Below are 12,500 nucleotides of genomic sequence, written 5' to 3'. Positions count from 1 at the left end.
TGTGTGTGTGTGTGTGTGTGTCTATGTGTGAGTGAGTGTGTGTGTGTGTGTGTGTGTTTGTGTGTGTCTATGTGTGTGAGTGTGTATGTGTGTGTGTGTGTCTGTGTGTGTGGATATGTGTGTGTGTGTATATGTGTATATGTGTGTGTGTGTGTGTGTGTGTGTGTGTGTGTGTGTGTGTCTATGTGAGTGAGTGTGTGTGTGTGTGTGTGTGTGTGTCTATGTGTGTGTGAGTGTATGTGTGTGTGTGTGTGTCTGTGTGTGTGGATATGTGTGTGTGTGTGTGTGTGTGTGTGTGTGTGTGTGTGTATATGTGTGTGTGTGTGTGTGTGTGTGTGTGTGTGTGTGTGTGTGTGTGTGTGTGTGTCTGTTAGAGATGTTTTACTCTGAGATGACCTCATCATGGATGACATCACATGCCTGTTTTCAATCAGGATGTGAACTCGACCCCAAGACGGGCCGAAGACACACTCGCTTAAACAACCTGATGATCTCAACTTTCACACAGAAATCACCAAAATATCTGTTAGCATCCGATCTTCTCTTTCTCCAGTTAGCATCAAAACTGCTTTGTACTGTAGATGAAATGTGTGTGTGTGTGTGTGTGTGTGTGTGTGTGTGTGTGTGTGTGTGTGTTAGCAGGCATGTGTTTGTGCTCTGAGATGTGGACTAGAAGAACAGGATCTCACACACACACACACACACACACACACAGCTCTAGAGAGAGCGTGACTTACAGAAATTACAGTCAATTCGAGTTCAAAACACTCAAATGATCTGTTTTATGGCGTATACCAGAGTGAGTGAGTGTGTGAGTAAGTGTGTGTGGGAGTGAGTGTGTGAGTGAGTGAGTGAGTGAGTGTGTGTGTGTGTGTGTGTGTGTGTGTGTGTGTGTGTGTGTGTGTGTGGGCCTGTTGTGGCGCCCCCTAATGGGAGAAGCCGAAAGAAAGGTTTTTTTAATTGAGGTGATGTTATAAAGGTTTTCTGTGATTGTACTGAGAAGATCCGGAGCTGAGTTCGGTGAGAAGAAGCTCCAGTGCTGCTTAAAGACTCATTTAAAGTCATATTTTAAAGATGGAGATGTTTTATGAGTCTTATGGACGTTGGGTCATGTTGTGGGTCACCCAGGGGGCGTCATTCGAGCTAAATCCACCACTGCCGCTTGGTGCATCTACTGATCACAACATACAGTTCAGCATCAGTTCAACATCAAGCAGAACATTTAGAGAGAATAAATGATGAAGAAACTCCAGACTCGAACTCACCACCACACACGTGACCTCATTTACACGTTTTATTAAAGAAGGTTTTGTGTTCATGATCATTATAATTAAAATAAATAAGTGTTTGAGTCTTTAATATCATTCTATTAATAGATCAGTGTGCTGAGAGTCACATTCGAGTCTTTACACAGAAACTGAGGTGATTAAGTGAAGAATCTTGTGATAAAAATGATCACAGGAACATTAGAGTTATAATAAATCACTACTTTCGATACTGAAGTTCATTTGAAGAAAAAAACTTTTGTACTTTTGTGACAGTTTAAAGGGAAACTTTTACTTTTACTGGAGTCACATTTTACTGAGTCTCTACTTTTACTTCATGCTTTATGTACTTCATCCACCACTTTGTGCTTGTTAAAGGGCCATGTGTTAGACGTCAGAATGAACTTAATTCAATTAATGATTTGCAGTCTGTCTGAAGTGAATTTTTTCCATTGAATCGAATCGAAATCTGATCCTACTGCATCGCAATATCAGTATCAGTATCAGTAGATGTATTGTATCGTATCGTATCGTATCGTATCGTATCGTGAGTCTCCACGTCTTTGCTATTTTCTTAAAATGTCTTTACACTTATGTGTTTATGTGAAGGCGTGTGTATGATGTGAGAGCACCATGTTCATGAGGAACCTGCTCTACAGGTTAATAACTCCATTAACACCAGCACTTACAGAAGACAAGTGTGTACAGCTAGCACACACACACACACACACACACACACTTACAGAGCAGAACATCACATCTGTAAGTAGATATTTGTAACATAAGTGTCAGATATTATTCATGTATTCATGTGTGTGTGTATAGTGTGTGTGTGTGTGTATAGAGTGTGTATAGAGTGTGTGTATAAATTGTGTGTGTGTATAGAGTGTGTGTATAGAGTGTGTATAGAGTGTGTGTGTGTGTGTGTATAGTGTGTGTATAGATTGTGTGTGTGTATAGAGTGTGTGTGTGTATAGATTGTGTGTGTATAGAGTGTGTATAGAGTGTGTGTGAGTGTGTATAGAGTGTGTGTGTGTGTGTGTGTGTGTGTATAGAGTGTGTAGAGTGTGTAGAGTGTGTGTGTGTATAGAGTGTGTATAGAGTGTGTGTGTGTGTAGAGTGTGTGTGTGTAGAGTGTGTGTGTGTGTATAGAGTGTGTATAGAGTGTGTGTGTGTGTATAGAGTGTGTATAGTGTGTATAGAGTGTGTGTGTGTGTGAGTGTGTATAGAGAGTGTGTATAGAGTGTATAGAGTGTATAGAGTGTGTGTGTATAGAGTGTCTATAGAGTGTGTGTGTGTGTGTAGAGTGTGTGTGTGTGTGTGTAGAGTGTGTAGAGTGTGTATAGAGTGTGTGTGTGTGTGTATAGAGTGTGTGTATAGAGTGTGTGTATAGAGTGTGTATAGAGTGTGTGTATAGAGTGTGTGTATAGAGGTGTATAGAGTGTGTGTATAGAGTGTGTGTATAGAGTGTGTATAGAGTGTGTATAGAGTGTGTGTATAGAGTGTGTGTGTAGAGTGTGTGTGTATAGAGTGTGTAGAGTGTGTGTGTGTGTGTGTGTATAGAGGTGTGTATAGAGTGTGTGTATAGAGTGTGTGTATAGAGTGTGTATAGAGGTGTGTATAGAGTGTGTATAGAGTGTGTATATAGAGTGTGTGTATAGAGTGTGTGTGTGTATAGAGTGTGTATAGAGTGTGTATAGAGTGTGTATAGAATGTGTATAGAGTGTGTGTGTGTGTGTGTGTATAGAGTGTGTATAGAGTGTGTGTGTGTGTATAGAGTGTATATAGAGTGTATAGTGTGTGTATAGAGTGTGTGTGTATAGAGTGTGTATAGAGTGTGTGTGTGTATAGAGTGTGTATAGAGTGTGTGTGTGTGTGTGTGTGTGTGTGTGTGTGTATAGAGTGTGTGTATAGAGTGTGTGTGTGTATAGAGTGTATAGTGTGTATAGAGTGTGTATAGAGTGTGTGTGTATAGAGTGTGTGTATAGAGTGTGTATAGAGTGTGTGTGTGTGTGTGTGTGTGTAGTGTGTATAGAGTGTGTATAGAGTGTGTGTGTGTGTATAGAGTGTGTGTGTATAGAGGTGTATAGAGTGTGTATAGAGTGTGTGTGTGTGTGTATGTATAGAGTGTGTATAGTGTGTGTGTGTGTGTGTGTGTGTATAGAGTGTGTGTATAGAGTGTGTGTGTAGAGTGTATAGAGTGTGTGTGTATAGAGTGTGTATAGAGTGTGTGTGTGTGTGTGTGTGTGTGTGTGTGTGTGTAGAGTGTGTGTGTGTGTGTGTATAGAGTGTATAGTGTGTGTGTATAGAGTGTGTGTGTGTGTGTGTATAGAGTGTGTATAAGTGTGTGTGTGTGTATAGTGTGTGTATAGAGTGTATGTATAGAGTGTGTGTATAGAGTGTATATAGAGTGTATAGAGTGTAGAGTGTGTGTGTGTATAGAGTGTGTATAGAGTGTGTGTGTGTGTGTGTGTGTGTATAGAGTGTGTATAGAGTGTGTGTGTGTGTATAGAGTGTGTGTGTATAGAGTGTGTATGTGTGTATAGAGTGTATAGAGTGTATAGAGTGTGTATAGAGTGTGTATAGATTGTGTGTGTGTATAGAGTGTGTGTATAGAGTGTGTATAGAGTGTGTATAGAGTGTGTGTAGAGTGTGTGTGTGTGTGTGTGTATAGAGTGTGTGTATAAGTGTGTGTGTGTGTATAGAGTGTGTGTAGAGTGTGTATAGAGTGTGTGTAGAGTGTATAGTGTGTATAGAGGTGTGTATAGAGTGTGTGTATAGAGTGTGTATAGAGTGTGTGTATAGAGTGTGTGTATAGAGTGTGTGTATAGTGTATAGAGTGTGTGTGTATAGAGTGTGTGTGTGTGTGTATAGAGTGTGTATAGAGTGTGTGTGTGTATAGAGTGTATGTATAGAGTGTATAGTGTGTATAGAGTGTGTATAGAGTGTATAGAGTGTGTATAGAGTGTGTGTGTGTGTATAGAGTGTGTGTAGAGTGTGTGTAGAGGTGTGTGTATAGAGTGTGTGTATAGAGTGTGTGTGTGTGTGTATAGAGTGTGTATAGAGTGTGTGTAGAGTGTGTGTGTATAGTGTGTATAGAGGTGTGTATAGAGTGTGTGTGTGTGTGTGTGTGTGTGTGTGTAGAGTGTGTGTATAGAGTGTGTGTATGTGTGTATAGAGTGTGTGTGTATAGAGTTTGTATAGAGTGTGTATAGAGTGTGTGTGTGTGTGTCTGTGTATAGAGTGTGTATAGTGTGTGTGTGTATAGTGTGTGTGTGTATAGAGTGTGTATAGAGTGTATGTGTGTGTGTATAAGTGTGTGTATAGTGTATAGAGTGTATAGAGTGTGTATAGAGTATGTATAGAATGTGTATAGAGTGTATATGAAGTGTGTGTGTGTGTTGTGTGTGTGTGTATAGAGTGTGTGTGTCTGTGTGTAGAGTGTGTGTATGAAGTGTGTGTGTATAGAGTGTGTGTATAGAGTGTGTGTATAGAGTGTGTGTATGAAGTGTGTGTATAGAGTATGTGTATAGAGTGTGTATAGAATGTGTATAGGGTGCATGCATGTGTATGAAGTGTGTATAGAGTGTGTGCCTATAGAGTGTGTATGAAGTGTGTATGAAGTGTGTGTGTGTGTGTGTGTGTATGGAGTGTGTATATGGAGAGTGTGTTTCGAGTGTGTACAGTATATGCCATGTGTGTCTGTTAAATTGTGTGTGTGTGTGTGTGTGTGTGTGTGTGTGTGTGTGTGTGTGTGTGTGTGTGTGTGTGTGTGTTTAAAGTTTTGACTCTAAAGGATGATGCTTTAAGATGAAATCCTGGGAAGTCAATAAGAAAATCATGCCGCAGCACTAAAATGACTCAAACCTCTTCTCTGTCTGCTTGTAGACTCCATCTGAGAACTTCACCACACATTCAGAAGATGTCGACCCTCTTCAGGAAAACGATGCACAAAGTGGAGATGTTTGGAGGGAACCAACACTGGATGAAGCTCAGGAGATGACAGAGGAGTATTTTGAGACGCTTTCGTGGCACAGTGACACTTCCTCAGATTCTACTGAAGATCATGGGAACTTCTCTTATCCTAAACTCTCCCCTGGACTCAGAAAGCTGGTTCCAGAAGGCCAGCATGCATTTGTTGATGGTCCACAGATGAAGACAGGTGGAGAAGTGGTGCCGTTGGAAAGCGAGTGCAACGTAATGAGTATAGACTCAGTTTCAGTATGCACAGTTCTCGAGGAAGCTGGAGTTTCTTCTCTCTCACATACGAGCATGTTGGACCCAGCAGAAGATTCACAGCTTTCCAGAACTTCTAAGGAACTCATGGTACGAGTGGAAGATGGCTTCAATGCTGAGCTTTTAGAAGATCCAGGGTTTAATGAAGCTGCATATCGGTCACCATTCGGGGAAGCTGGACTTTCTCCCATCCCGCAGTGCAACACAGCATCAGAAGATTTTACAAGTTCAGATTTAGGTGTTTCAAGTGGAGATCTTACAGATGTTTCCTTTTTTAAATGCCTCACAAACATGAACTCTTCTCATTCAGAAAGAAAGTGTGAGGTTCTTGAGATAAACACTGGTGAAAAGCAACTCAAGGTGCTATCACCCAGTGACTGTAGTGTGATGATTTCAGATCATTCAGAGCTTCATTCATCTCATGAGATGGTGTCAGAGGAAGCTGGACTTCCTTCCATTTCCCAAGCAACATCTGAAAAAACATTTCCAGTGACTGACAGAAGTGAAGCAGCTTCTCAAACACTTGATTTAATGGTGGATCATAAGAAATGTTCTTCACCTAAAAGCTCCCACGATCTCAAAAATCGGGACCCTTCCCATTCTGAAGAAAAGAACAACGATCTGGAGATGAGCCTAGATGAAGAGCAGGTCATGGAACCACTGGTTCTATGCAATTTAGTGACTTCAGATGATCTACATAATGCAGAGATTATTAATCGATTATCTCCTGCTGAAGCTGGACTTCTTTGTAACCCTCAAGCTGATACAGATTCAATCCATTTAGAACCTCATTTAGAAACTTCTTTTGATTTAGATCATGTGGACCTTTCTTCTCCTAAACACTTAACTGACAATAGACCCCTGAAATCTCCTCAATCCGAAAGATGGAATAATGGTCTGGAGATGAACAGGGAACGAGAGGAACTCATGGAACCCCTGGAAGGTGATTCCCAATTAATGATATTAGATCATTCAGTTTGTAAAGTCTGTAAAATTTTTAATGGTTCATCTCTTGAGGAAGCTGGATTTTCCTCTATCTTACAAGCTTCATCAAAGAACCTGACAGTTTCTGAAGAGACACTCAGACTGAGTGAGAGAACTGAAACAGTACCTCAGTTATATGACACTCCAGATTTAGATATTCCAAGCTTGTCTTCTAAACACACTCCTATCCCTAAAATGATGGAGTTATCTCACTCAGAAGAACAGATCCATAGTCTGGAGATGAACATGGATGAAGAGCAAATAATGGATCCATTGGCTAAACAGTGCAGTGTGATCGTTCTTGATGATTGTACTGATGATGGTTTGTTTATTAACATCTTTTCCAAGGAAGCTGAACTTCCTTCCATCACTCCAGCTAGTAATTACGATCAGGATTTGTTGGATTCACAACTTTCTCCAACCTCTACAGAGACACCTGAGCTCTCCTGTGGATGTGAGGCATCTTCACAGTTGGAAGAAATTTCAAATGTAGTTGTTGCAAGCAAAGTTCAAATGGATTACCAATTTTCAAAATGTTCTCCTGACCACAGAAAGCTGGAAAAACTTGAATCATCTGCTACAGAAATAAAAAGAGATCACCAGATAAATGGTGATGGAGCTGAACAGAAGGTAGAGTTGGAAGACAGTGCAGTAGTGACCAGTAAAGTGACTGTGGATGATTCAGGAGATAATGAAGCTGCAAATCAGTCATATCTTGAAGAAGCTGGACTTCCTTCTGCCCTGCACAGTACCACAGCATCAAAGAACTTGTCAGATTCAGACGTTTTTACAGAAGATACACGTACATCTACTGACCAAAGTGCTGACACAGTGCTCCAGTTAGACTACACATTAGAAACAAGTGTTCCAAGCAAAGATCTTCTGGAACATTCTTCCCTTTTTGATTTAGAAATAAAGAATGACAGTCTTCACTCAAAAACACAATCAGAAGAAATTGTTACACGATTGACAGGAAGCTACAACACAGTGATTTTAGATCATTTATCTTGTGAAGAAGTTGTGAATCCATCATCAGCTCAGATCTGGTTAAAGGAAGCTGGACTTCTCTTCTTCTCACAAGTTGGCATTTCTGAAGCAGGTTTGAAGACTGAAGTTGATGCACAGGCAAATTTAGGTGCTCAACTTGATTTTCCTTCTTCTAAAAGCTCTCCTGACCTGAGAAATCTGGAATCTTTTCATCCAGGAAAAAAGAACAATGTTCTGGAGATAAACATGGATGGAGAGCATCTCTTGGTCCCACTGAAAACTGACTACAACGTAATATTTTCAGATGATCTACATGATCTACATGGACATCCTTCCATCTCTCAAGCTGATAAAGATTCAATCAAATCAGAACCTCAATTAGAAACTTCTAATTTAGACCATGTGGATTTTTCTTCTCCTAAACACTTTACTGATCTCACAATCATGGACTCATCTCAATTAGAAAGGATGAACATGGAAGTAGAGGACCTCATGGAAGCCCTAGCGAATGACTCCAATGCAGGTATTTTAGATGATTTGCGGAATGATAAAGTTTTTAATGGTTCTTCTCTTGAGGAAGCTGCATTTTCCTCCATCTTACAAGCTAGTGAGGAGACACCTACACTGATGGACAAAATTAAATCAGCATCCCAGTCAGACAGTTCTTACTTAGATGGTGTGAGCATGGATGATGGAAAGGCACGTTCTTCTGAAAGCGCTCCTGAATTTAGAAATCTGGACTTCTTTTATTCTGAAACAAAGAGGTGTGATAAATCAGAACTTGTGGTACCACTGGAAAATGACTGCAATGTAGCAGAAGATCAAGAAAGGGCAGATATTGATCATTGTTTATCTTCTGAGGAAGCTGGACGTTCTTCACAGAACAATGATCTGGAAAGAAACAAGGATGGAGTGGAACCTATTGTACCCCCAGTCTCCAATGTAGTGACTTTAGATGATTCAGAGCAGGATGAAGTTCTAAAAGCTGTGACCCAGTTAGACTACATTTCTGATTTAACTACTAAATTTAAAGATCAACTTGATTTTCCTTCTGACCTTAGAAATCTGATTTCTTCTCATATAGAAGATAAGAACAATGACCTGGAGATGAACACAGATGGAGAGCAGCTCATTGTACCACTGGCTAATGATTGCAGTGTAACTTCAGATGATCTAGAGGATGTTGGAACTGTTAGTAGATTATCTCCTGAGAAAGCTGGACTTCTTTCACAGAACAATGGACTGCAGAAAGATGCAGAAGAATTCACAGAACCCCTGAACCCTAATGAAATGATTTTAATTGATTCGGAGCAGAATGAAGTTGTAAATGATCCATGTTTTGAGATAGCTGAACTTCTTTCCAACACAGATCTGATCAGTTCTAAACACACCTCTGCACCACTAGATGGAAGTGAAGCAGGTGTGAGTAGAAATGAAGAACAGTCTGATAATACGAATAAAATAGAACATCTCACTGTTTCTGTATCACGAATAATGACAAACACAAATGTGGTAGACCATCTGGGACAGACTTATGAAGCTGGGGCCAGAACTTCAGATGTTTATAGTAATATATTTGCAGATCCATCAGTAGATGCTGAGATGTTTGTGGATCCATTAATGATTGGATGCCCTTGTGTTCAATCTTCTGACAGCTCTAGGCTTCAACCTGAAGGCACAACATCACTCCAAAAACATCAGAAACAATCAGTAAATTTAAACATCAGCGAGGAGAACTTGGTAGAAAGTTCTCCTCCTATTAAAGAAGGTTCATTGAAGCTGTCATATGCTAACAGTTTTATTCCAGAGTCTAATCTTCTAATAAACAATAAACACACTTTGGATTTGGACCATGATCAAACTCGAAGACGATCTAATCATTTAGATGATTTAATGAAGCTGCAATTTTGGAACAGCTGCATTGTGAAGGAATTCAGTGCCATATCTCAGAAAGAGCAGGAGGTCATTTATTCTGACAGGTCAGGTGATATCGACTCTCGCGTTACCGTTGATTGTCTCCAAGGAAGTGTTGTAGGACAACTCCCAGCTCTGGATGATATTTCCTTCAATGAATCGACTTCTTTAGAGTCTGTTCGTGCCACCAGATTTACCAAACATGTCCTGCATGGAGACCAGGCTCCATTTAAAAAGTTGAGTACAAAAGAGCATGAAGATAGCATTTCATATGATGATAATTGTCTTCAGGAAACATCTGGCTTTAAAACATCACCTCATCTCGATGCATGTCACAGTTCACACACAGAAAATTATGCAAAGCAACACACACCTGAAAGACCTGCTGCAGAAGAACAGGAGCTCTGGAATCATATGCATCGGTCATTGCAAGATGGTCCTTTGGACATTTTTGAGATTCCTGAACCAAACAAGATGGACTACACCAAGAATATTTCAAATCCACTTGATGTAGAAGATGCTCCTTGGGAGAGGAGATATGAAAAAGAGTGCCAGTTAGAGAAAAACATGGAAGATCCCACCATCAGCCCAGTCACAGATGCTCAACATGGACTAGTTTCTGAATGTCAGAAGATTATCAGACAACAGAGTCTGAAACATGAATCCACCTCAGTCAGTGCCACCTATGGAATAAGAAATGATGTAACCGAAACAGCACCTTTTTGTTCAGATTCTCCTCAGTTCCAGGCCTCCCTTTTTATAGATGTTAGCACTGGTATGGTATCAGATATGGAGCCCATTATGGAGTCAGAGCACCCTCAGGAGAGCTCAGATGGTTCAGAGTTAAAACAAAAGGATCTTATATCATCTGCGAATGATGAATGCAACCCTTTAACGAGAGATGAAAACGATGTGCTTTATAATGTCAGGTCTTTGAAAGAATTTCCTCAGAAACCAGAAGATGTAGACACCACCAGTTGTCTGACAAAGGGCTCCGATGGTAACAATGAACTTCTCAACTCGGCAACTTCAGATCAAGACTTTATTACCACAAACAGTGATGAGATCGAACATTCTGGTTACGGCCCAGTGAAAAGCAACTCCACAAGCAACATCCAAAACGTTTTAAAGTATAAGGAGACCACAAGCACTTCTGCAGGAAAAACCTCCAGGTTCACTAGGTTCTCAAGAATCCCATCCTTCCGCAAAAGCAAGAGAGAGACCAAGTTTGGAAACAAGGCTGAAGCTGAGACAAAAATACCTCCTGACGATGGAGAGGAGAGAAATCGGACTAATTATCCAAATTCTAATGCTACTGTTGATCACATGACAGAATCTGAGGATCAGTTTAGTAATGATGTGTTTGGAAAAGACCTTGGTCTGACCTCGAATGGACAATCTAAATCCACATCCAGCTTCTGGAACACACAACAACATAAATACACTGAACCTGTACTCGATCCCCAAAACAAAACCAGGAGCAGCGATAACTTCCGCATGAAGCTGGCGTTGGCTCAGAGGTCTCTGTCAAACCTGTTCGAGATTCGAACTGTTGAAAAAGACAACCAACAGGATTCCAACGTGGTGAACCAGGAACCAAAATCAAGGCAGCCTTGGAAGAAGATCAAAACATCTATAGAGTCTGAGATGCTAAAAAGAACTTTCTCTCTTCCTGGACCAAGTGGTGGCAAGTTTAGACGTCACCTTCAGAGTGAATTTGGGTTAACTGAAGACTGTCCAGATCTTCAGGGATTCCAGAACTCCAAGGAGGATTTGGTCCAAAGTTGTGGGAACATCTCAGATACACTCATGCACCCTGCAGCTGCTGTTGCTTTTGCTAATCAGCTATCTCCATCCTGGACAAGATCCTTGGGTTCCTTTGAAGGACTTGATACACCGACTAGGCCAATGACTCCTAAACCACAGAATCCTGCGGTATGGGGCAACAGGGGCAGTTTCCGTTACCCTTCTAAATCTGTTGCCACCTCGTTGTGCTCTCTGGGGGAGAGTCAGGGTTTGGAGCGACTGTCAGATCAATCACAAAGGAGAAATGGGCAAAGAGCAGCAAGACTCGTGACAGCTCAGTCCTTCGATTCTGAGTATTTACTTGAAGATGCAACTCATCAAACCAGCCTGGTGTTCTCCAACTCAGAGAACGAGACTGAGGTGAGTCTCAGTGAGATTTCTGTTCATGCTCCAGTCAGGTGGATTATTATGGGACACTGATGTGTGTTTATTAGTTAGTTAATAAAGTTTACTTTTACCTGAAAATTGAGCAAATCTTCGATCGGAACCAAACCAGTGCAGAAATGTTCACTGGACAGTGCATAATAATAATAATAATAATAATATTAATAATAATAATAATAATAAAAACATTGCACTTTTTACTCACTTTTTAAAGGGTCACCAAAATGTTTCAAGTAGGCGGGTCACTTTGACAAAAATGGCTGTAACTGATGAACAGAATGAGATAACTTTACCGAACTTGGTGGACATGTCTATGAGCTCAATCCTTGGTCAGATTAAAAAAATGGATAGCTTGGTGGCGTTAAACAAAGAAAAAAAACTTTAGATATATAACCAACTATAACTACGCAACCATTCATCCAAATACTCTGCCCATGTCGCCTGAACCCGCCACCGCCAAGCGCCAATCAAAACAAGTTTAAAACAGAGCGTGCGCTCGACCCTGATTGGTGACTTGTTGCGTGTTTGACCAGTTATGTTTTTATCCTCATAAATAAAAAGGAACAACTGATTTTGTGAAATGTATTTGAGTAAAAAGTAAAATATTTGACTTTGGAATGTAATGAGATAAAAGTAAAAGTTTCTCCTCAGTAAAGAACAGATACACGAAAAACTGCTGAAGTAACAAATTACATTTATTTCATCAGTTAGTTTCTGCCAGGTCTTCAGTTTAAACACTTTGCCTGTTTTAAGACAGAATATATATAATGACGACGATTCTTAAATTAAAAGGAATTCTCTTGTTCTCTCTTTTTGAGATTTTTTTCAGAAAAATTAATAAAAGCAAACTGTAAAAAAACTGACAAGCGATTTTTAAGTTAATTCGACTAAACTGGCTGCTTGGAATAAGTGTTTTATTAAGTG

General features: G+C 40.2%; 1 protein-coding gene across 1 annotated transcript in view; it reads left to right on the top strand.

Moving 5' to 3' along the window:
- Window positions 1-12,500, top strand: part of arhgef4 (Rho guanine nucleotide exchange factor (GEF) 4) — a 49,698-nt gene that overhangs the window by 11,426 nt on the left and 25,772 nt on the right. The window contains exon 3 of the mRNA XM_046877090.1: window positions 5,154-11,552. Within this exon, the coding sequence (XP_046733046.1) occupies window positions 5,154-11,552 (6,399 nt within the window). The remainder of the gene's footprint in view (window positions 1-5,153; window positions 11,553-12,500) is intronic.

Source organism: Silurus meridionalis, chromosome 20 (assembly GCF_014805685.1).
Source record: "Silurus meridionalis isolate SWU-2019-XX chromosome 20, ASM1480568v1, whole genome shotgun sequence".
In the NCBI taxonomy this organism is placed as follows: domain Eukaryota; kingdom Metazoa; phylum Chordata; class Actinopteri; order Siluriformes; family Siluridae; genus Silurus; species Silurus meridionalis.
The sequence above is the reverse complement of the archived record's forward strand: the minus strand, read 5'-3'. Positions and strand labels throughout refer to the sequence as shown.